Source organism: Emys orbicularis, chromosome 5, assembly GCF_028017835.1.
Source record: "Emys orbicularis isolate rEmyOrb1 chromosome 5, rEmyOrb1.hap1, whole genome shotgun sequence".
Taxonomy (NCBI): Eukaryota; Metazoa; Chordata; order Testudines; family Emydidae; genus Emys; species Emys orbicularis.
In genome coordinates, this window is record NC_088687.1 from 35,039,984 (window position 1) to 35,065,905 (window position 25,922).

General features: G+C 45.6%; 1 protein-coding gene and 1 pseudogene across 2 annotated transcripts in view; both read left to right on the top strand.

Moving 5' to 3' along the window:
* MANBA (mannosidase beta) overlaps positions 1 to 6,432 on the top strand; it is a 65,669-nt gene extending 59,237 nt beyond the window's left edge. For both annotated transcript variants that reach the window (XM_065404603.1, XM_065404604.1), the window contains exons 16-17: positions 1,555 to 1,812; positions 4,008 to 6,432. In XM_065404603.1, the coding sequence (XP_065260675.1) occupies positions 1,555 to 1,812; positions 4,008 to 4,232 (483 nt within the window). In that variant the 3' untranslated portion in view covers positions 4,233 to 6,432. The remainder of the gene's footprint in view (positions 1 to 1,554; positions 1,813 to 4,007) is intronic.
* A 7,567-nt stretch (positions 6,433 to 13,999) lies between these two features.
* On the top strand, positions 14,000 to 21,237 carry LOC135879247 (alcohol dehydrogenase 1-like; annotated as a pseudogene).
* The last annotated feature ends 4,685 nt before the right edge of the window (positions 21,238 to 25,922 follow it).

Sequence of the window (25,922 nt, forward strand, 5' to 3'; positions counted from 1 at the left end):
TCCTGAACCACTACAGCTCTGAGAAAATACACTGGATTATTTTATGGCTTGTGAAGCATCAACAGAACTGGTAACTATGTTTCAATTGCAGGCCTCCCGTGCAACCCTATTATCTTAAAATTATGCTCCAAGCTACATCTGAATGATCCCACAGAAAGTTGTAGGATTATGCACATGTATATAAGGGCAATATTATGCATGGGCCAGAAAGAACCCTGTTTGACTTTCAGATTCCATGGTTGGTTTGTTTATTATTATTTATTATTTGTATGACAGTAGCACCTACAGGCCCCAAATGAGATCAGGGCCCCATTGTATTGAGTACTGTACAAAAATACATTGCAAAAGACAGTTCCTGAGTTGAAACATCTACAGCATAAATAGACAAGACAGACAAAGGGTGAGAAAGTAAGCAGGCACAGAATGGAGAAGTGACTTGTCCCAGGTCAAACAGCAGGTCAGTGGCAGAGCTGGGAATAGAATTTGAGTCTCCCGATTCTCAGTCGACTGCCCTGTCCACAAGACCTTGCAGACTCTTTCAGTTTACAAGAGTGGCAGTTTAAAAATAAACAAATGACAACAAAAAACTCTTGTAAGGTGCAAAAAAATAATCAACATGAAAAACACAGTGCCATTTTTGCAAAGCCGCTTTTCAAAGCTGCACTTTGTGGAGTTGCTTATCTCTGGGCTGAGTTTAAGCCTGTGTCTGTAATTCCAAAGCTCTGGTGAAGTTAGAGAGGCATGTGTCTAGTATTCATTTCTAATGTAGATTTTTGATTAGCAGTTCAAGAAAATTTTAAACTTGTGAAAAAGAGCGATTAGGAGGAGCTTTAGGATCTATTTCCGGCTGCTGGCACCTCTTATGGTCGAGTGCCCCTTCATGCATTGTATGGTGTTAGGATTCTTTCACATCTGCTCTTTTGCAGTTACCTCATGCTAAAAGTAAGCCCAATGGATCACAGTTTTTGTATAGGAGGCCATTCCTATTGATACACTCTCCCAGAGGATCTCATTTGTATTTCATTGTGTTAACACAATTCCAGGAATTCCCCTTAAAATCATTGCTTGTCATTTTTGTTGATCAAATATATTAAAATTCTCTGTACGAAAGCTCTAGGCACCTCGGCATGTCTCAGGTAATACAGGTCAACTTTAAATAAGCACAACCAGCAATTTCCTGAACCAGAAAAGGGCGGGGAGGCAATAAACCCTTACCCCAACAATTCCAGTCCCTAAACACCTCAATCCAGCCCCCCCTGGCATCAACTAGAGAAGAGCTTTGCAGCATGTCATAAAGATCAACATGTTCAGGCTATTTGAGAGAATTGTTGCCTAGTTTAAATAATAAAATGGGTAATATTTATATTCATTATTATTTTAATCTTTGTGTTGTCTCTTCTTGTCTGGTGTAGAAATCACCTTGAGGCTATGTGCCATGTACTTCCAGGAAAATGTCTCATTCGATGAGTAACTGGAAAATCTGGGATGTGGGAATATTTTTGTAGAGGTATTGTTTTCTCTGTTAACAGTTTGACCCCTTAATGTCGCTCACAGGTCACTTTGCACCGGTGGAGTTCAATGGAGCCAGTGTGTACCCTTGCTAAAGAGGGTGTGACCCTTACGGCAGGGAGTGCTGCCCCAATTTACAAGGAGCCTATAAATGACCTGTTGAAAAGATGTGGGAATTGTACCAGACAAAGCTGTGTCGTCACCTTTTACCTTATGGGAAAAGGCGAACTCCATAGTCCTGGCAACTATCACTTCCTATCTTCGCTGAAGGACGCGGTGGGATTGGAGAAAGCACAGCTCAGTGTAAGCACCAGCCATCCTGAGTTACTTTCTTTAGTCCTGCCAAACTTGTCTGCTGTGGGGGGTTGGAGGTGGTGTCTCTAATGTGATGTCTTTTGCTGTTCAGTCATTTGGCAGTAGCTTTTCTGAAGCTCTGCAAAGGAGTTCAAAGTGAGTTTTTCTTTTTCTTCTTCACTGAGCGTTTCTGAAAAAACGCCTAAACATCACTGTTCTCCCCCCCCCCCCCTTTTATATGAAGGCTGCATTTCAGTCGATTGGAGTACAACCCACTTCTTTGATGCAGCATCTCCTTCTTCATCTCTTTTTTTTGTCCCCAGTTAACAAATGGCACTGTGACAGGCATTCCAACTTGTGATTATTATCAGTTTCCAGTGTTAACTGCTGGTAATACGGTAAATGCCACACAACATACCAGTTATTGGTAATAGTATTACGATGGAATTGCCTCTGCTGTCCCAGGGATGCTGTGGCATGACTGACATGCAACTTTGTATGGTTATTTCCGCATTATGCAAAATTCTGCACTCCAGCTGAGGAGTTCTGATTTGCATAATGGGTTTACAGTTACTTCCCAATATCTGTACAACATTTCAGTCCTTGTGTCAGCATGAAAAGCAACATAAGTGATAAGTACAATTATTTACTTTATTAGCTATTGCCCTCAGAAGTGCCTGCTGCCTTAGATTCTCAGACTCCCTTCCTACCCTGTTACCCTGACTGCTGTTGCTGCTGCTCTCCATGCCTCCTTACTTGAAAACTCTTCCTCAGTAGCCACTGAAAAGACACTCTAAAAATGGCAGGATGGGTTTACACTGTGTTGTCTCTGATTCCAGATCAGATTTGTTCCATTAACAAATAAAAAAGTGGGTCTGTTTCTCCTGTCACATCACTCTTACGCCAGCGTAACTCCATTACACCAACGTACATAGGAAAAGAATTGGCCTATTTTCTTTTTTTCACACAGCACTACAGACTCAATCTGGAATCTGAAAAGATAGATTCTTTCTAGCTGGCATCGCCAGTAATAAAAGCTCTGCAGTTAGAATTTAGTTTGATTCTCTTGATTATGCAAATTGTGCTCATTCTCCCATAGCTGTGTTGGCTCTGCAGTGCTAGCAGGAGAAAAACATAACAACATTAATTTTGTCAGTAAAATGAGCAAATATGATTTAGAGTATATGTACACAGAAGATCTGTTGAGTAAAAGGGTGGCTTTTTTCTGATCATAATCTTGTTTTTAAATATCTTTGTTAACACAAATGCTACTTTTTGTATCTTTGTTCTGGCACAGGTTTCACTGCAAAAGCTTATTTAAAATATACTGCAAATCTAACTGTGAAAACAGAAAAATCCAGAACATGTGGTTTCTCTTACAAACTAAAAAAAAAAAAGCAGTTTTTTTGTAATAAAATTTATTTAGTACATACTTAATATGTAACTTGCTGATTTTTAATATACTATTAATGTTCAGAAGAGAAATGTCTGTAAAAGAAATATGTTGAGTGAAAACGTATTCTAGTTGTGGTTTTAGACTGTGCAGAGTGCTATTACTGAAAACTTTACAGTAAAACGTTAAACATATTTCTGAGATCTCTCAGCGTGCCCTATGTATCAGTTCTAAATATAGTTTAAAGACCCTCCTTTCTTACACTAGCAGTAGGTGACCTGCTACATTGCCCTGATTTACTCATCTTTTACTTCCACGGATTTTTATTACTGATATAACAAGAAGGGACAACAACCTTAATATTTGAAAGTATGGGTTATGAGAAAAATGTGTTGCCACTGGGACAAATCTGTCTAGCACCTTGTGACTATGATAGGATTGCACTGGGTGTAAGTCAGTATAGAATTTATCCCATTATTTTTAGAGGAACTGTCCTTATGGAAAGTAAATAGTGATAACATTCCATAGAATTTTTAAATCAGCCTATAGTATTCTGTAGCAAGGCCATAAATCTCTGTTAAGTTCTGTAGGTTTTTGGGATGCTTTGTATAGAATCTTATCGGCTTTATCCCTATTAAATTATATAGAACATTCCATAAAGGAGGTGTAGAGGAGAAAAATAATTTTAACAAATGTATTTTCAAAATACATTCTGTTATACTGGCCTACAACTTTTACACTGATTGGTGCAGTTGTTTTTACTAAACAAACTTCTGTAATAATCCTAATTTTATTTTTCTTCCTCTTTCAGGCCACTATTTCTCAGCAAGGTGACCTGTATGCTTTTGTTCTGCAGACCACAGCAATCACTCCTTTTGTTTGGCTGGATGTAGGGAATATATCTGGGAGGTTTAATGACAACGGCTTTCTCATGACTGAGAAGAGAAAAGTTGTGGTGTTTTATCCGTGGGAGCCCATCAGCATCGAGGAACTCAAAAAATCACTCAGCTTGACTTCACTGATGGACATTTACTGAGGAAATCTCATGTCCTTTATAGGAAATGTTTCCTGTAGTGGTAGCAGAATAGAAACTGGAAATCTTCAAAGGAGTATAACTAGGGCTCCGTGTTTGTCACCGAGGTCGCGGAAGTCACAGATTCGATGACTTTCCGTGACCTCCATGACTTCTGTGGTGGCCAGTGTGGCTGACCCCAGGGCTGCCCAAGCAGTGACACACTCCCCCTGCCCCAAGATTTAGTCAGGGGTATAGTAAAAGTCATGGACAGGTGACAGCCGTGAATTTTTGTTTATTTCCCATGACCTGTCCATGACTTTTATTAAAAATACCCATGACTAAATCTTAGCCTTAAATATAACTAAAGATTAAGAGATATAGCAGATAAACTGACCACAGAATGTGTAGCTCACGCTGTTATTTGTACATTCCTAGCTCTTGGTTTGATGAAAAGATGTCAACAGCAAAATTTACATATATTATATATCAGATGTCGAGGGTGAGGCTACTTTCTCAGGTAACTGAAAATATATATACCAAGGGATTCTCATGCAGCATGGTAACCAGGAAGTGAAGCAAGTAGGATCTGTGATAGTTTTAGAGCCCTGAATATCTCTCTAGCCTTAATTTTTCACATCTATGTTTGTATCCTCTGGATCTCAGGAGGGGGCGATACATTTCAAATTGATGTCTTGTGGGTTCGTCACAAGCCCCAGATAAGAACCAGCACAACCCTGCTGCTCTGGGAGCAGACCAGGGACCAGACAGTCACTCAAGAGTCCCAATCAGTCCCTGGTTCTCCTTTGATCTAATGGAGAAGTCACCTGTGTGATCCCTTTTCTTAGTGTAGACCACTACCTGTCCCCTATCGATACACCTGTGCCAGACAGTGTCTCTCTACCGATACACCTGTGCCTGACCCCGGGGAGGCCGCCTTTCCTCTCCATGCTGCGACCTACAGCATGGGAGTGAGGGAGAAGAGGAGATTTGTTGACAAAGGCACAAAAAATATAAAATGAGGAGGAGATGAGGCTGTGACAGCAACTGAACAGAACATTTTTTTTATTATTATGACAGAATTTGTCATTTGAAAAATTTCAGCTAGTTCTAGTACCCTTGGCAATAGCAAAGTACCCCTTCATCTCCCCAAGGAATCTAAATATGGTTTTATGTGAAGTTCCTGAGGTTTTTCACTATTCTGTTCTTCATACACAATTTTGTACCTTTACCCTGCCCCACTCAAACACGCCCCACAAGTTCAGAATGCAGCACTGCAGCGCCCTCTGGTGTTTATCATAGACTTGAAGGAACACCCCTGCCTGACTCCAGAACGTCACACTAGTGAGCAGTGCACTTTGCTGCAGAGTGCTGAGTTAACAAGGGCACTTAAACTTCCTGAGAAGTCTTTTAAATCAAAGGAGCCTTTTGTGAAGAGTTGGAATGAAGAGAGGATCTTTGCTGTGCTCTGTGAATCTGGAGGGCTTTTGTTTTGTGGTGTGTATTTTACAAAAGAGCCCGTTGTATGTTCCAACAGTATTCAAGGGAAACAAGTAATATTGCAAATTGAAATGATCTGAAGAGCATATTTTAGTGTTTTAAAATGTTTAAAATAATCCTTCTAATTAATATTGTTTTCAGTCCGGACCTGTACTTCATTTAAAAGTAAATGTCATTTGGTTAAGCATGCATTAAGCGTACAGCTCACTACAGTCTTTATTTAAATGTCACTTTTTTTACCTATTGCCTATCTTATGTTACACATTTGGCTATTGATCAACTCTGGAAAATAATCCGGGGGAAAAAGCAGCCTTTAACAAACTAGTCTGAGGAGTCATTGTTCCATGAAAAGCAGAGATTTTCAGCAGCTATAGATGGGAACAGTGACATCAGCACTATTTAAAAAAAAACATGACAGCAGCACCTTAAATCTGTTTGAAATTGTCAGGTGATTTTCAACTATTTTTTCATCCCTAAAATTGTTTTACGTAGAAGAAAAAACACCCCCACATTGTCTGCAGCAGCATTCAGGTTTAGAAATGATAAAATAACATGCTACAGTTGCCTGTTGCCAGAACACCTACCTTGGCCGAGTTAGTATTTTCTGTTCATCATGTTGCAATAGTTATAGTGCCGTGTTTTGATTACACTCCAGTTAAATCTAAAATGTAACACTTTGCCCAGAAAGAGCTCCTAATATATTTTAATAAAATAATACACATGGTGCCAGAGGCTTCCGCCATTGTTTCTTATATGACTGTAAAATACTGTGTATGCACAAGAATGCCCAAACTTTTTACATTTTAATTGAGAGTGCCTTGCTAAATGTTTGTCTTACAAACCCAGTATGGAGTAGAGTGGAGACAGTGCCCAGATGATAACAGAATCACTGATCAAAAGGACATTTTCAGCCACTATGAACTAAGGCAGTGGTTTCAAACTGCAGGTCGTGACCCAGTACTGGGTCATGGAGTGTAAGGTGCTGGGTCGCGGAGGCTCTGGTCAGCACCACTGACCAGGCCGTTAAAAGTCCCATCGACGGTGCTGGCCAGCTAAGGCAGGCTAGTCCTTACCTGTTCTGAAACCGTGCTGTGCCCCGGAAGTGGCCAGCAGCAGGTCCGGCTCCTAGGCAGGGGGGCCACAGGGCTCCGTGCGCTGCCCCCACCCTGAGCACCAGCTCCGCACTCCCAGCCAATGGGAGCTGGGGGAGGGGGCGGTTTCCTGTGACGAGAGCTGTGTGGAGCCGCTTGCGTGCCTCCACTTAGGAGCCATACCTGCTGCTGGCTGCTTCCAGGATGCAGCACGATCCACGGTGCCAGGACAGGCAGGAAGCCTGCCTTAGCACCCCCACTGCCGCTGGTTGAGAGCCGCCCAAGGTAAGCCCATGCCCCAATCCCCTACCCCAGCCCTGAGCACCCCCCCAAACCTGGAGCCCTCTCCTGCATCCCAAACTTCTCATCCCCAGCCCCAACCCAGAGTCTGCACCCAGAGCCCTGACCCCCTGCCCAAGCCCTGAGCCCCCTCTCAAACCCAGAGCCCCCTCTTATACCCCAAATCCGTCATCCCTGGCCCCAGCCCAGAGCCCTGACCCCCTCCTGCACCCCAGCCCTGAGCCCCCCCAAACCCGGAGCCCCCTGCACCCCAACCTCCTCATCCCCTGTCCAACCCCACAGCCCTCACCCTTGCACCCCAACCCCCTCATCCCTGTCCCACCCCACAGCCCTCACCCCTGCACCCCAACCCTCTACCCCAGCCCTGAGCCCCTCCCACACCCCAAACCCCTCATCCCCAGCTCCGTTGGGTCGCGGGCATCAATACTTTTCTTCAACTGGGTCACCAGAGAAAAAGTTTGAAAACCACTGAACTAAGGCCCATATTCAGTAAGGCACTTAAACACATGCCTAACGTAAAGTGTACATGCTTAAGTTACTTGTATAATCAGAGCCTAAATCTATCTTAAGTACTTCTATGCCCCCCAATCCCTACAATTCCACAGTATCTGAGAACCTCAGTCTTCTACTGCATTTATACCTGGGGCACAGCTGGGGAACCATTGAAAGCCTTGCTAGAAACAGGCAGGAGTGAAGGAGCTTTGTCACTGCCCTAAACACCAGAGGCGTAATAGGAACATGATGATGATCTCTTGAGTAAAGCATTTAGTCCTATATTTCCTGAATCTTTTCTTACTGTGGCATTGTGGTACATCTTTAAGCTGTTTAAAACAACTCGCTGAATCTTCTGGCTTTGCTATGATGAATTAACAGACTTCAAGAGCAGAAAAACTTGCAGATTCCACAGGTAAGAGGTGCTTCCCTCACCCTAGTGGTTTCTAATTAACCCTTTGTGTTCAATGTTCTTAAGTACCTGAGTAGCATAAAAAGTATGCTCATGGGTTCCAGTTTTCCTCATGTGGATGTTCACACTGGGTTTCAGGTGGGGCTCCCCCTCCTTTAAGGTAGCTAGCTGCACCAGCAACTCAAGTATGGAGTTGTCCTTGCGCTCAGGGATTTATACGGACTCTGATTGGAGCTGCTCTCCATGGGCTGGGGGGAGGGGAGGCTCTTTGTTTCTCTTTCCTGCATATTAGCATAGGACAAGCCACAAATTGACTTAGTCTTCCTGTGTGGTCCTGGCAGGGCCTGCTCTAGGCATCAGCAAAACAAGCTGGTGCTTGGGGCGGCACATTTTTAGGGGCGGCATGGCCGGCGACAGAATGCCACCCCTAAAAATGTGCCCCGGCCGCCCTAGCTCAACTCCACTGCTGCCGCTCGCGCGCCACGGCGTGCGAAACAGCTGATTCGCGCACCGCTGCTCACCCTCCCTCCCAGGTTTAAGAGCCTGGGAGGGAGGGGGAGACTCCGAGTGGCCGCGGCGCGCATGCCACTTCTCCCCCTCCCTCCTAGGCTTGAGAGCCTGGGGGGAGGAGGCAGGGCTGGGGATTTGGGGAAGGGGCGGAGCTGAGGCGGGGCCAGGGGTGGGGTAAGAAAAAAACGGGGGGGGGCGGCCAAAATTGTTTCTGCTTGGGGCGGCAAAAATCCTAGAGCCAGCCCTGGGTCCTGGGTATGGCAGAGGTAGGAATAGAACCCTACCTTACCCCCAGGCCTGGAGCTTAATCACTGTCCTCCCCTTCCCATATACCAGGAAACGCTCATCTCTTATGCCCTGTCTCAACTGCTGCAGCTGCTGAGCAGATCCCCCCTGATCACTGCTGCCTCACTGCAGGAGGAGAGCTGCCCTGGCTGTTCTGCTAGGCAAGAAGCATGATAGGGAGCCTGTAGCAGGATTGTTACTCTGTTTTGGCTCTATGGGGAAGCAGGGAAGCACCAATAACAGATTGTTCATGGCTTTCCAGCCATAGAAATGAAGGAGGCAGTTGAGTCTGAGATTAGCCCTTCATTGTTGCAAAGACCCCCTAGTTAAATAAAACAGGAGGGAGGGGGAGAACACAGATCAGTTTTGCTGTAGGGAGGAGAGTGCAGAGCGCAGCATAGGATCAGTGGGTGGTCTCAATGGGGCAAGTGATGACCGGCTGGAGTCTTAGAGGAAACTAAAGGATGGTAACAGCAATGGGATTGGGAGTCTGTGGAGGGAGGGGATAGAGAATTGGTAGCCTGGCAGGAACAGAATTGATTAAGAACAGAGAATAGATGCAGGGATACTGATGGGCAGAGCATAGTCTGATGCAGCATGGCTTCTGGGAGTGCAGGGTATAGTGGGAGCTGAAAAGAGGGACAAAGAGAAATTGGGCTAGAGAGACACAATGTATTTGGTGGAAGGGGGGTGGGAGATGTTCTCTTTTTAATATTTTGCTACTACAGACCAGACCATATTCTCTCATGATGTGCTCACCTCAACTTTCTGCAGTGGGTCCTTGTTCGGCTGGCTGGAAGAAAAGGGGTTGTTGTTCCATCTGCACTGGTAGCAGCGATGGAGGAAGAGGTAAAGTTTTCCTGTACAGAGCGGGGAGGAGTTGCAAGTGGCTGGTCCCCCTGTGTGAGGGGAAACTGCCCTTTCTGCTGACTGAAAGGGGAGGTGTTCATATCCCATGCAGTCCCAGAGAAGCCTCCTTGATCCTGGATCAGGTTGACAGCACCCGCCCTCTCACCCATAGTGTCTAATAAAGGACTGGTTCCTTCATGATCCGCTGTGGGTATCACGTTAGTCCCCTTTTTCCAGGGGTGTCAAGGCTGCTTCCCCACTCTGAACTTTAGGGTACAAATGTGGGGGCCTGCATGAAAACTTCTAAGCTTAACTACCAGCTTAGATCTGGTCCGCTGCCACCATCCCAAAGCTAATTCCCTTCCCTGGGAAGCCTTGAGAAACTTTTCACCAATTCCCTGGTGAATACAGATCCAACCCCCTTGGATCTAAAAACAAGGAAAAATCAATCAGGTTCTTACAAAGAAGGCTTTTAATTAAAGAAAAAGGTAAAAATCATTTCTGTAAAATCAGGATGGAAAATAACTTTACAGGGTAATCAAACTTAAAGAGCTTAGAGGACCCCCCTCTAGCCTTAGGTTCAAAGTACAGCAAACAGAGATAAACACTTTAGTAAAAGGTACATTTACAAGTTGAGAAAACAAAGGTAAACTAACACGCCTTGCCTGGCTGTTTACTTACAAGTTTGAAATATGAGAGACTTGTTCAGAAAGATGTGGAGAACCTGGATTGATGTCTGGTCCCTCTCAGTCCCAAGAGCGAACAACCCCCAAAACAAAGAGCACAAACAAAAGCCTCCCCCCCCCCCAAGATTTGAAAGTATCTTGTCCCCTTATTGGTCCTTTGGGTCAGGTGTCAGCTAGGTTACCTGAGCTTCTTAACCCTTTACAGGTAAAAGGATTTTGGAGTCTCTGGCCAGGAGGGATTTTATAGTACTGTACACAGGAGAGCTGTTACCCTTCCCTTTATAGTTATGACAAGGGGCGTTGGCCAAAGCAGCCTGGATTTTTCCACCTTCCCCACAGCAGGTTTGAGACCCAGCAGGGTAAGGCATGGGGGGCTAGGTTACAATGGTGTCCCTAGCCTCTGTCTGTCAGACAGTGGAGATGGATGGCAGGAGAGAGATCACTTGATCATTGCCTGTTAGGTTCACTCCCTCTGGGGCACCTGGCATTGGCCACTGTCGGTAGACAGGATACTGGGCTAGATGGACCTTTGGTCTGACCCGGTATGGCCTTTCTTATGTACAATGTCAACACATAGGAAGTAAAACTTGTGACAGATGTCCAGTGCGGGTACTCATGATGAAAGGGATACGGCTATTAGATAACGTGCATTGGAAAAAGATGTAGAGGAAATCATCCCATAAGGGAGCTGAGGATTGAGGGTTCAGGGCTCCTGCATCTCGTACAGTGGCGAGCTGACCCCCCCCCTTTTGTAGCCCTCTTAATCCTCTTATGAGGGAAGGGCAGCGAGGTCCCAGCAACAGGATGGCTGGGACCAAGGTTGGGACATGTGTGGAAATGATTAAGGAGACAATGATGACCTGCACTATACTATTGTCAGGTCCTCCCAGATATTACAAGTGAATAATGTTGTGGTTTAATTAGGCCACATTCATGGCCTGCTGTCTGTCTTCTGGCATGGCTGGACAATGGCTGATGACAGGTTTGCAGCAGGGTTGCCTGACCAGCGTGGGCATGGATTTTTTTCACTCTAACAGCACTGCACAAGTAACAGGACGGAAGGATAGCTTAGTGGATAGAGCACTGCAGTGGGACTAAGAAACAGAGCTGGTTGGAAAATTTTCATTGAAACAGTTTTCTGTCACAAAATGCTGTTTCGATGAAACTGAAAGTTTTCATGAAATTGTATCTATTTCAATGCAAATTCCCATGAAAACCAATTTTCCTGAAAATGTGTTGAACTCTTCCATTGCAGCAGAAACAGGAGATGCTTTGATCTAGAAAATAAGATGGTTCAGTCTGTACTATAGCAGCTGCCCTTAATGTTTTTATAAAATAGATTGTTTTCATTTGTGTCATTATGACATGGCATATATTATGTACTACTGCTACTGATGTGTCATGAAATAATGGAAAAATAAAAGATAATATAAACATGAAAAACCATTAAAATAAAAATTTAAACAATTCATTTGAAATATTTTTGAAATTTTCATTTAAAAATGAAATTTTCTAAATGGAATTTTTCAGAATTTCCATCAGACCCTGGGTTCAGGTCCTGCCACACCCATAGACTTAGAGTGTGACCATTGGCAAGTTTCTTTCTGTATTCTATGTCTCAGGCCCCCATTAATACTTCCCTACCACCCAGGGGGTATTCTGAAGAGAAAATCCACTAACAGTTGTAGTGGGCAGATACCATGATAAGGGCCACACATGTCGCTAGGATAATGCTATAGATTACCCATCTGGGTAGAGTTGTATAATGCCACCTGTTAAGGGTATAGATACATCTACAGGATGGCTCTGTAACACCGTTATAGGGAAGGAAATCCTTGTCCATGCTGCTCAGAGTGTCTCTGGATGGACACAGGTCCCCTCCATATGCTGCCTTCCTCCCAGGGGAGGCAACCTAGCACCTGCCAAGAGGCAGCAATTGGCTCTGCCACTTGCTACTCTGCCTCCGAGACTGGGCTCCATCTCTGGGTATGCCTGCGCTTGGAGCTGGGAGTCTGATGGCGGAGACAGACCCACACAGCACAACCAGTGGGATGGGCTAGTCACCCCGAGTATGTGCCTGTTGTCTCAGCTGGGTGTGTGTCCTGCTGCCTGTGCTGCTGCACTCTGTTTCTATCACAGTAGCTTGATCAGAGCTAGCCCCGTGTTATGCCTCTTTGAGCTGGGAGTCACCGACCCCAGCTCCAAGTGCAGGCATACACTTAGGGTATGTCTACATTAGGAAAAAGAATGTACAAGGAGATAGCTAAAGAGCTGCAGTATCCTAGCATACACAGGGCAATATATTAGCAATCACCTTTTACACCACACCATTTTGCCTAATGTACCCTACCTTATCCGGGGGGTCTGGACCCACTTTAATCCACCCCTTAGGTCACAGGTGTCATGTGCCTGGAAAGTGCTCTGGATGCTAAGGGTTAATGGAGATGGGGAAGACCATCCTTATATTTTTATGTAACTTACCTGTATCGGTTCAGTTTGGGCTATTGAGATACAGAAGTATGAATCCTGAAAATGTTTTCATTTCCAAGCCAAAGAGGAATGAAATCTATTTTGTTAAATAGTCTGAAACAGGTTCAAACATGTCGTGCTACAGAGTAACTGGTAAGAACAATGGTTGACATTCAGGTCCCCGAATACAGGGGCCTAGGACAGGTTATCTGCTGTTCATTGAGTTATTGTCCTGATGGATAGTTTTATGCAGCTCATGGTCACAAAGTGCTTAGGGAAATACAGAGCTAGATGCCTTCTATAGGTTATAAAGCAGAGACGTATCAGATTTAACAGACTAGGTGTGCTAACAAATGACAAACTTGCTCCTGGTGACCTGCCACATATAGAAACCTTGATAAGAAGTATGGCAACACTTTGATTTATGCTTAAAATCCTGTGAGACTTGAAGGTGCATTTCACTCAGACAGCAGCAGAATTCAGGATAGAACTAACCCCAGCAACAGGAAAGCCCTTCTAACCAACTATTCAGAAAATGGTTATCACAGCTAGAGTGGAAAGAGAACTGATAACAGGTAAGTTTATTGAAATAATAACGTATCTATACAGACAGCGCCACAACTGCCGTAACACTTAAGACAAAAGGCCATTAGAATTAGATATAAAATAATAGAGAGAATGAGGTTTGTGCCACTGTACATACAGAAATGAGTCAGGAGTTTTATCTGGGTATAAAATCACAGCTCTTCAATGGATAAGACTTACATTTTGCATTCTGAATAAAGAGAGACAGATATGATAAAAATAAGGATGCAAATTTTGCTCTAGGTTCTGACCTCAGCAGAAACTGCATCCATGGAACCGAGTCCACCAATGCTGCATCCTGCTGTTTGCAGGTAGCTGCCACGATCCTGTTCCAATTATAGAAATGAAGCAATGTTTATCATGGTCAGTGTATTCCTGCCCACTGATTTTCTTTATGGAATCCAGTAGCTATCCTAGATTCGCTTTAAATCTGTAATTCATAAGCCAGACAATCATCTCAATAGAATGAACAGAATCTGAGAAAAAACTCTGCAAGGGAACTGGAGATATTCAAGAATTTTAGATCTGAATGACAATCCAAGCACAGCCATCTCATCAGCCCTCTGAGAACTGGCTATTTCTTGAAGAAACCAACTCTTCTTCTTTGAAAACATGGCACTATGGGTGCTCTACCAAAGGATTATGGTTTTGATTGGACACTACAAAGCAGTGCTCTCAGGCCTGCGCAGATCATCTCCTCATGCTTTGAACAAGGTAATATAGGGAGGCGCGTGCCTCCCACCACTCAGTTCCTTCTCAACTGCCTGCAGCTTGAGACAGAGTCTTCTGCTGTGTGCCATATTCAGCTCCCTGCTTTTTCCTCACTGTAGAAAACCCCTTTTTTAAACTTTTATTTTATTTTATTTATTTGTTCAGCACATTTGTGCTCTTGGGTGGGGAGGGGAGCACCCATAGGGACATGGGATTACTTACCTCACAGTAACTTGAGTTCTTTGAGATGTTTTGTCCTGCTGGATGCTCCATCTCCTGTCCTCCTTCCCCTCTGCTGTGGAGTGAGGCTTCATGGTCGAGAGAGAACTGAGGGATGGCAGGCTCTCACCTCCTTATATGTCCCCATTTAGAGCATGAGGTGCCATTTGGTGCAGGTGCAAACCCGCAAATACTACTTTGCAGTCTCCAGTTGAGAGCACACGGGTGTGCGCACATCCTATAGTGGCGCACCTGTAGAGACAAAACATCTCGAAGAACTCAAGTTACTTTAAGGTAAGTAACCTCTCCTTCTCAATCTCCAGTTGATAGATGAAGCAGATTGTTCTATGTATGATGCTGTCTGTTGAAAACTTGATTGGAAAGCTGCAATTGACAGCAGACTTGTTCGCTGGGGGGTTAGTATAGAGTCTGTGGTTCAGAAGATGCTTTTGACAAGATCTGTTTTGTTTTTGTTTTGGTTTTTTTCTAGGAGCAAAGTCTTGTGCCTGTTTGTCTCCCCCACTGTGGGGAATGCTGTTCCGATTTGAATCCAGACACCAGCTGTTGGCAGAAGACACAATGAGTTTCAATTTCTCCGTTACCTGAATCTCATCCTCAGTGATTCTGACAATATTAGTCTTGCCTTATATTACTGACAAGTCCGGATGTCTCTTGGCAGCCTCTCTGATTCACAGAACCTCATGCCACAAAAGACCAGCAGATTCACCATTTCCTGTGGATCATCAGCACCTTCTCAGAATACACAGTTGTGCCTGATTCTGCCCTAGCAAGAATTGTTGCTGCTGCTCCTCAGGATAAAATTTGTCTGTCTGTCTGTGGATTTTCCACCAGTTATGGGGCTGCCATTAATACTGCCAAGGTGAATACTTGTGTATGTGTGTGCACGTGCACTTGCGCACACATTTTTCAAGGACAAATGGCACAATTGCCTTCTTAGCATATTAATGCATTGTATGTACCAGAAAACTTTCCCCCCCGAGTTCCAGGACTACAATTTATGGATGGATTCTTACAGAGTCCCCTGTTTTATTGTTATGCAGGTTAAACCTGGTTCAACTTGTGCCATCTTCAGTTTGGGAGGAATGGGCCTCTCCGTTGTTATTGGCTGTAAAGCAGCTAGTGCTTCCCAGATCATTGGGATCGACATCAACAAAGGCTAAAGAGTTAGGAGCCACCGAGTGGATCAACCCTCAGGACTTCAAGAAACCTTTTCAGGAGGTACTGTTTGAGATGATCGGCCATGTTGTGGACCAGGGGTAGGCAACCTATGGCACGCGTGCCAAAGGCGGCACGTGAGCTGATTTTCAGTGGCACTCACACTGCCTGGGTCCTGGCCACCGGTCCGGGGTGCTCTGCATTTTAATTTAATTTTAAATGAAGCTTCTTAAACATTTTAAAAACCTTAATTACTTTACATACAACAATAGTTTAGTTATATATTATAGACTTAGGCTTTGTCTTCACTACCCGCCGATCCGGCGGGTAGCAATCGGTTTATCGGGGATCGACGTACCGCGTCTGGTGAAGACGCGGTAAAATCGATCCCTGATCGCTCTGCCGTCGACTCCGGAAATCCACCTCGGCAGGAGGCGGCAGCGGAGTCGGCGGCAGCGCGGCAGCGGTCGACTTTCCCGCGTCCTCACCGCTAGGTAAGCCGACCTAAAATACGCAACTTCAGCTACGGTATTCACGTAGCTGAAGTTGCGTATCTTAGGTCGGACCCCCGCTGTAGTGTAGACCTAGCCCTATAGAAAGAAACCTTCTAAAAACGTTAAAATCTATTACTGGCACGCAAAACCTTAAATCAGAGTGAATAAATGAAGACTTGGCACACCACTTCTGAAAGGTTGCCGACCCCTCGTGTGGACTATTCCCTTGAAGTTACTGGACGTGTAGATATTATGGTATGTGAGGGTGGCACGTATTTTCTTTGCCCATTAGTGGCCCAATGTTAGAGCAGACATAATGAATGTAGTCTCCTGTCTGGTGTCTGGACTAGGTGTTTGTGTATTCTTCACAAGACTCCTAACAAGGAGCATCCTTATCTGCAGGCCAACCTCAAGATCAGTTCAAGTAAGAGCTCCCTGAAACAAGGGAAAAGTCTTGGATGTGTTTTATATAGAGAGTCTGCTTTTGCTGTATAAATAAAATGTATTTTTGATAGGGTATTTTTTTATATATAAAAGATTTTCAGACTCTAAATAATAGACTTTAGAATTATTTCATCAGGCAAAATGTTCACTGTAGTACTGAGGGGAGGTTTTTGTTTCATAACCTGCACACTTCCTCTGTATGATGTCTTAATTCATTTTTTAACCAGGCAGCTGCCACATGGGCTCTGGGAACTGTATGATGATTCGAACACATCCTTTAGATATCCTTTGGCCCTATGCTGCCGTTCACTGGACATCACTGGGAAAGGAGTTTTTTTAATGGTGCATGGAGATAAACAAAAGTAGATGAAAATTTCAGTCTTAGTTAACTTGTTCAGTTGCTTGTGAAATGTTTAGTGGTCAGTCTGGCTATTTTATTGATGTATATTATGGAATACAAAAGTGAATGGTAATTCTGCTGCTGCCAGAGTAGAACGCGAAAACCCAAGTTTGCATGAAGAAAAAAGCAATTATGCCTATAAATATGGATATGTACATGTGTAACTGCATGTGCCTAAGCTTGAAAAGCTGGCTCATTCACAGCCACATATTTGTAAAATATATTATGCACATAGACACTGGACATCATAAAACATTTCCATTTTCTCTTATATGATTTTATTAAATATCTATCTGAATATTTGTGCTAGTAAATACCATGAAAACAGTGTGAAAACTCCAAATGGCTGCTCTGTTCAACCACATTTGTGCTCTCTTTATTTGCTGTTTTAGGAACAGTCTTGCAAATAGATTTTTTCCCCCACCCAAATGTTTGGGGAATAGTTGTTCTTCAAGTGCAGGGGTGGGCAAACTTTTTGGCCCGAGGGCCACATCGGGGTTGCGCAACTGAATGGAGGGCTGGGTAGGGAAGGCTGTGCCTCCCCAAACAGCCTGGCCCCCGCCCCCTCCCACTTCCCGCCCCCTGACTGCCCCCTTCAGAACACCCGACCCATCCAGCCCCCCCCGCTCCTTGTCCCCTGACCTCCCCGTCCCGGGACCCCTGCCCCCTATCCAACCCCCCTGCTCCCCGTCCCCTGACTGCCCTGACTCCTATCCACACCCCCTGACAGCCCCCCCAGGACTCCCACCCCCCATCCAACCGCCCTCTGCTCCTCGTCCCCTGACCCCCTCCCAGGACCCCCCGCCCCTAACTGCCCCCCGGGATCCCACCCCCTTATCCAACTCCCCTGCTCCCTGTCCCCTGACTGCCCTCCCGACCCCTATCCACATCCCTGCCCCCTGACAAGCCCCACCCCCAGACTCCAGTCCCAATCCTCCCTGTTCCCCATCCCCTGACCGCCCCACCAGAACCTCCGCCCCATCCAATCGCCCCCTCCTCCCTGACTGCCCCCCAGAACCCCCGCTCCCTTACCCAACCCCCCCCCCCCCCCGCTTCCCACCCCTTACCAGCAGCAGGAGCTCACAGCTGCGACACCCAGCCAGAGCCAGCTGCTCTCCCCAGGCTGCCCAGCGGGAGTGGCGGGCCAGAGCGCAGCCCGCGCAGCGGCGTGGCTGTGGGGGATGAGGGGCAGCGGGGGGAGGGGGTGGGGATTAGCTCCCCGGCCGGGAGCTCAGAGGCCAGGCAGGACGGTTCCACGGGCCTTAGTTTGCCCACGTGTGTTCAAGAGGCTCATTGATTTCAATGGGTTGTAGACCACACGCCACACAAATATCCATCTTTTCATGGGAGCCAATGTACTCTAATAAAAATATTTGTTTGATATTCATTATTCACTAACCTCCTGTTTACAAAGGGATTTTTATACTTTGTTTAATCATAAAATGTCTGTTTCAGAATTTCCAAATTGTCATTTGATGCCTTTTAAAACAAAAGAAATAATCCAATTAAATACAACTAAAAATAGCATTCTGCAGTTTTCCTTAATAAAATAAGCATGCAGTGTAGCAGATAGATGCAGACACAAATGTATCTGGAAATATACAAGCATTCAGCTGCGTTTTAATAATTAGACATTCAGATAATTGCACGTAGTGCCAGTTGCTGAGATTTTCAAAAATATAACTACTAACTCAGTTTTTAGGTGCCCAAGATGAGACACTTTAAAGAGGCCTGATTTTCAGAGGGAGGGTGCTTATGTTGAGCACTGAAATCACTAGTCTCTTTTGAAAATGTGGCCTGTATTTGCAGGCTTGCTGGTGTATTATGTAATGTTGTTTGTATTATGGTAATGACTGTAAACCTGAATCAGGGATCCGGCCTCACTGTGCCGGTAGCTGTATGGACATATTACCAAGAAGACAGCCACTGCCTCTGCGAGCTTGCAGTCTGGGTGTCGCACAGGATGTGACAGGTGGACAAACACAGGCAAATCTGTAAGTTCTAGTGCCTCAGGCATCTGGTCCTGTGTATGTACTGGAGAATATGGCATAATGCTCCTTAGGTTTTATAGCCATATAAATAGGAAGAAAACAAAGAAAGAGGAAGTGGGGCCACTGAAGCTTGCAGATGGAGTGGAGATTAAGGACAATCTAAGCATGGCACAATATCTAAATGAATATTTTGCATCGGTGTTTAATAAGGCTAATGAAGGGCTTAGGAATAGAGGGAGCGGGACAGAGGGGAATAAAGGAGGGGCAATTGACATTAAAGTATCAGAGGTGGAAGCCAAACTTGACCAGCTAAATGGGACTAAATCGGGTGGACCGGATGATCTTCATCCTAGAATATTGAAGGAGCTGGCGCGAGAAATTGCAAGCCCCTTGGCAATAATTTTTAATAAATCTGTAAACTCGGGGGAGGTACCGATGGACTGGAAAATAGCTAATGTGGTTCCTATTTTCAAGAAGGGGATAAAAAGTGACCCGGGTAACTACAGGCCTGTTAGTTTAACTTCTGTAGTATGCAAGGTCTTGGAAAAAATTTTGAAGGAAAAAGTAGTTAAGGACCTTGAGGTGAATGGCAATTGGGACAAATTACAACATGGGTTTACGAAAGGAAGATCGTGCCAAACCAACTTGATCTCCTTTTTTGAGAAAGTAACAGACCTTCTAGATAAAGGAAATGCGGTGGATCTAATTTACCTAGATTTTAGTAAAGCGTTTGATACTGTGCCGCACGAGGAATTACTGGTTAAATTAGAAAAGATGGGGGTCGATATGAAAATCCAGAGGTGGATAAAGAACTGGTTAAAGGGGAGACTGCAGCGGGTAGTACTGAAAGGGGAACTGTCGGGTTGGAGGGAGGTCACCAGTGGGGTTCCTCAAGGTTCGGTTTTAGGTCCGATTTTATTTAATCTATTCGTTACCGACCTCGGAACCGAATGTAGGAGTGGGCTGATAAAGTTTGCGGATGACACAAAGTTGGGAGGTATTGCCAATTCGGAGAAGGATCGGGATATTTTGCAGGGAGACTTGGATGACCTTGTAAATTGGAGTAACAATAATAGGATGAGATTTAATAGTGGGAAGTGTAAGGTGATGCATTTAGGGATGACTAACAAGAATTTTAGTTATAAGTTAGGGACGCATAGGTTGGAAGTGACGGAGGAGGAGAAGGACCTCGGAGTCCTGGTTGATCGCAGGATGACTATGAGTCGGCAATGTGACGTGGCTGTGAAAAAAGCTAATGCGATCTTGGGATGCGTTAGGCGAGGTATTTCTAGTAGGGACAGGGAGGTGCTGCTTCCGTTATACAAGGCGCTGGTGAGACCTCATTTGGAGTACTGTGTGCAGTTCTGGTCTCCTATGTTTAAAAAGGATGAACTCAAACTGGAACGGGTACAGAGAAGGGCCACTAGGATGATCCGAGGAATGGAAAACCTTTCCTATGAAAGGAGACTCGAGGAGCTCGGTTTGTTTAGCCTAACCAAAAGAAGGCTGAGGGGGGATATGATTGCTCTCTTTAAATATATCAAAGGGATTAATACCAAGGAGGGAGAGGAATTATTTCAGCTTAGTAGTAATGTGGATACGAGAACGAATGGATATAAACTGGCCGTGGGGAAGTTTAGGCTTGAAATTAGACGAAGGTTTCTAACCGTCAGAGGGGTGAAATTTTGGAACAGCCTTCCGAGGGAAACGGTGGGGGCGAAGGACCTCTCTGGCTTCAAGATTAGGCTTGATAAGTTTATGGAGGGAATGGTTTGATGGGATAATGTGATTTTAGTCAAACAGGCATTAACGGGCCATCGCGGGTAAAATGAGGGTCCGGCTGTAGAATCTTGCCTGTATGCTCGGGGTTCTGCTGATCGCCATATTTGGGGTCGGGAAGGAATTTTCCTCCAGGGTAGATTGGCAGAGGCCCTGGAGGTTTTTCGCCTTCCTCCGCAGCATAGGGCAGGGGTCGCAGGCTGGAAGATTCTGTTGTGGGTGAGTCAGCTTTTGTGGCCTGCATCATGCGGGAGGTCAGACTAGATGACCATATTGGTCCCTTCTGACCTTAAAGTCTATGAGTCTATGAGTCTATCTAGCTGTCCACAAGCTGAAGGATGTGTGTTGACTTCCTTTGTTCACTGAACCTCTCTCAGGACGTACAACTGTCCCACTGTGCTTCAGGATGAGACAAGGAGTCTCACCATTACGTATTCAAAATGTCTTTGTTCAATTGTGCATTGTGTATGGGGTTTTTTGTTTGTTTTTCCAGGTTGGAAGACCAAGGATTCTATCCCCAAATCAGTATCTAGTTATATGGAGAAGAAATTTAATCCAGATGTGCTAATGACCCACACATTACCATTTGACAAAATAAATGAAGGGTTTGAATTGTTACGTTCAGCAAAGAGGTGAGATTTTAACTTATTAGTATTACATATAACAAATGCCATTTGCATGTAAAATTCAGTATAGTTCAATATATTGTGAATTTTAAAAGATTAAAGCAGTGGAAAACTTGTGTAATGGAATTTTGTCAAGGTGCACAGACTGAAAAGAAAATAAAACCCGGTTTTGCACCATTATTATGGCAGTTATTGCTAGAGTTCAAACTGAGTGTCTACTCAGTGAGTGGTCATGAGATTTCTGCTATGAGACAGCTAAGTTTTCATAAAACTTGGCTGGTGTTACATTGTATAATAAGCATGCATTGTATAACAATAATGCAAACCAATTCCAGAAACTAACAAAGATCCTTCTTAGGATCTATCTATTATTGAAAGTTCAGGTGAAGGCAAATGCATGACAAAGGATGCCCAAAAGGGCCAATGAAAAGATCACAAAAGAAAAGGGGAAGATGGCATGCAAAGGAGTCTAGTAGAAGATTCGTTGCTTCATGCTTCTGAGAAATTTTCTTCGGTGAAGTTGGCAGTCAGTTCATTCATAAGAATGCTCATACTGGATCAGACCAATGGTCCATCTAGCCCAGTATCCTGTCTCAGACAGTGTCCAGGACCAGATGCTTCAGAGGGAACTAACAGCACAGGGCAATTTCAAGTGATCCCTGTCATCCAGTCCCAGCTTCTGGTTAGAAGAGGCTTAGGGACACCCAGAGCATGCATTTGTGTTCCTGACCATTTTGACTAATAGACATTTTTGGACCAAATCTCCATGAACTTCTCTAATTCTTTTTTTGAACCCAGTTATACTTTTGGCCGTCACAACATCTCCTGGCAATGAGGTCCACAGGTTAACTATGTGCTGTCAAGAAATACTTCCTTTTGTTTGTTTTTAACTTGCTGCCTATTAATTTCATTGGGTGACCCCTAGTTCTTGTGTTATGTGAAGCGGTAAATAACACTTTTCTATTCACTTTCTCCACACCATACATGATTTTATAGACCTCTATCATATCCCTGCTTAGCTGTCTCTTTTCTAACCTGAACAGTCCCAGTCTTTTTAATCTCTCCTTATATGGAAACCTGTCCAGACCCCTAATTGTTTTTGTTGCCCTTTTCTGCACCTTTTCCAAGCCTAATATATCTTTTTTGAGATGGGGTGTCCAGATCTGCATGGAGGAATCAAGGTGTGGGTGTACCATGGATTCATTCATTGCATTACATTGCTGACAGGGTTGGGTTTAGGGTGACCAGACGTCCCGATTTTATCGGGACTGTCCCGATATTTGTTTCTTTGTCCCGCATCCCGACCAATGTTTGGTCGGGACACTGGACAAAAAAGAAATTTTGCCCTCCGCTCTGGCGCTCGCGCCCCCCGCCCCGGCTCCGCCCCCTCCTTCCCCCATTGGCTCCCTCCCCAAATCCCCGCCTCTTCCCCAACCACGCAGCATTCCTCCTCCCTCCCAGGCTTGCAGCATGGCGGGGCAAGCCTGGAGGGAGCTGGTGAGTCAGCTCCGGCACCCGGGCACCGGGCGGGCGGGCAAAGGGGGGCTGGCAAGGGAGGGAGACGGGGGCTCAGCTGTGAGCCCCCCGCCGCGCCAGAGGGCTCCTGCCCGGGCCGCTGCACCCGGGGCCGGGAGCGCAGCCTGGAGGCTGCTCCAGCCCTGCAGCCTGCGGGGCAGCGCGGTGGGTCCGGGCGGGGGCAGCGCGGAGCGGGCAGGGGCCGGGTGGGCGGCGCGGGCTGAATTCCTGCTGCTGCTGGGGAGCCCCGCACCTCTCCCTCCTGCTCGCGGCTGTGGCTCCTTCCCAGTGGGACGCGCACCCCGGCCTGCCCCGGGCACATGCGGCACGCGTCCAGCTGCTCCTTCCCAGCGGGAGGGAGACTAGGCGTGGGGGACGCGCGCCACATGTGGCCGGGGAGGCGGGAGGCGTGTCCCGCCGGGAAGGAGCCACAGCCGCGAGCGGGAGGGAGAGGCGCGGGGCTCCCTGGCAGCAGCGGGGATTCGGCCCCTTCCACCCACCCAGCTCCTACCCGCTCCGCGCTGCCCCCACCCGGACCCACCACGGGCCGCATATACCCGTGGTGGGCCGGGGGGCGGGAGGCTCCGCGCGGGGCCGGGGCCTGCTAATGCCCCCGGCCCCTTTTAAACTCCCTTTTTTTTTTTTTTTGCTCTGCCCCCCCTTTTTCTTTTTTTTGCTTCCCCCCCCCGTCCCGATATTTTATACTGCTGATCTGGTCACCCTAGTTGGGTTAGGAATGTGTTTGACAAGAAGCAAGATAGGATTGTTGAAAAACAAATCAGATGTTAGCTGATCTTTATCTGCATGTCAGCATTTGTAACTAATTACTTTTGTTTTATATTTCAGTATTGGCAGGGTCCTTTTTTAAGGTTCAGACCAATGGGAGATATGTGTGTCTTAACATCTCAATGCTTCATATCCGGTATCTACTCCTCAGTGATCTCTTTTTTTATTATGATAACGTGAAGAGAGCTGTGAAAGGCTTTGAGTGATTCTGACATGGAGAGCTGTGAAAAATGGGCCTGATGAAAGCTGAAAAGATTTGTAGGTTAATAAGGAAGCAACTTTGGGGGTAAGGAATGTTTTAAAATGTATCCTGTAGCCTCAAGGCCTGTGAAATGGTGAGAGAGGTGGAGCTGTGTCTTGTCATGTGACCTTAAATGAGCTTGATCCTCCTCACTCCACTCCTACCTCTTTATACCTCCAGCTATCCAAATCATGTATGTAGACGAACATTACAATAGCCAGAATCTCCAACACTTGGGAACTGTGAAACACCTTGAAATTGTAACTGATCGCACCTACATGGATATGGGTAGAGAGATGGCATCTTTTCTTTTGCTCTCTCGTCTTATATCCAGAGATTATAGTCTGTTTTGATACCACATGCTAAGGGAAAACCTGACACTATCCTGAAGCTGAACTGTGGTGAGTGCAATGGAGGTGTTAGCTACAAACCCAGCACCAGCCTCAAACCTAGCATTCCTCCCAGCCAAACTGTGACAGATTTCTGTTACCAATCTGCCCGGGGCGTCAGGTGATCAGGCTGAGGCCACAGGATCTTTAGGGGAGGAGATGACGGAACACACCAAGTGTCTAAGTTTTAAAGCTTTATTAATAAAATAATAAAATAACAGCGGTGAGTCTTTGGACTGCTCCCACGTCACTCAAAGGAAGCAAGGAAGCATTAGTACCCCAGTCCTAACCCACTTTTATACTCACACATGCACGACCCAAGGCTGGCCAAGCCAGGGTGTAACGTAAGAAGAAGAGGGGGAGGGGTGGATGGGAGTTCTTGTTCCGTGCACAGGTTGTCCAGGGTCCGCTGTGATCTCCGACTTGCTTTGGCTCTCGGGAGGGTTTTTATGTCCTGGGTTCTTTTGGGGGTGTTTTTGTTTTAGGGCCTTCTGTTTCTGGTGCTCTTTGTACCAGTCCAAACTGGCTTACTGTGGCCTCCTCGGCATTCCCAAAACACACCGGCTTCAGAGACTTTGTTTTTCCCCCCCATTGGCCTTTGCAGTTTTATTTGCTCTTACTGTTTTTACTGCAATTTTTGTAGCCCTGCTCCACTTAGTTCTCCTCTTCTCACGGCTAGGCAGCTGCAGACTTTTTCTCAAGCCCATGACCTTGGACCGGGACCAGCGTTTTATCTTCAGACGGAGCTAGCTGAAGTGTTGTTAACCCGTTCTTTGGTTTTTTCCTCCCTCCCCCTTTTGGCCTCTCACAACCTGCAAAGGAATCCTCCAGTTCACACTCACACCTTTGACCCTCCCCCGAAATGCCTTGCAATGCTTGCAACCGCGTTAGCAACATACAATGCAGATTTGCCTCCCCATGAGACCCCCTGAGGGAGGGAGTCCTTGGGCCTCTGACAAACCCTCTATATTACCCAGCTCCAGCACCCAGCCACCTCTCACCTACCCTACAGTACCCCAAAACTTCCCATTGTTTCTTCTGGTGACCCAAATCCCACAAGCTTTTCTATCATCAAAGGATTGCAGAATATAGTGAGTCGCAGGATGATTTTCTGTGCATTTTGCTGGTCACACAGCACAAATGATGCAGAACTACTGATCTAGTTGGTAAAGCAAATGCATAGGGAGGCTGAAGAGGTTTTTACAAACCAACATGTTTGTTAATTGTAACGTTGTTCTTACTTGTCTTCCTCCAATGTTTATATTAATAAAAATATTTTTGCCTCAGGGAAATGCCTTGGGAATATCAGAAAATGCTCACAAGAGCTTCTGGGCTGTTTTATAGCAAAACTGTATTTGTGATCTGTCAATAAATCTGTGCTACTGTGGGGAATAGATTCAGAGGGGTCATTATGTATTACTACAAGGCATATAGAAAGCAACAGAGGGTCCTGTGGCACCTTTAAGACTAACAGAAGTATTGGAGCATAAGCTTTCGTGGGTGAATGCCCACTTCATCAGACGCAAGTGGGCATTCACCCACGAAAGCTTATGCTCCAATACTTCTGTTAGTCCTAAAGGTGCCACAGGACCCTCTGTTGCTTTTTACAGATTCAGACTAACACGGCTACCCCTCTGTTACTTGATACAAGGCATATGAGTGCCAAAAAAATCAAGGTCCCATTTCCATTAAAGATGCAGAAACGAACTACTTTAGGGGTCTGTCAGATGCATGGACTATTGATGCACAATACCAGGCAACATG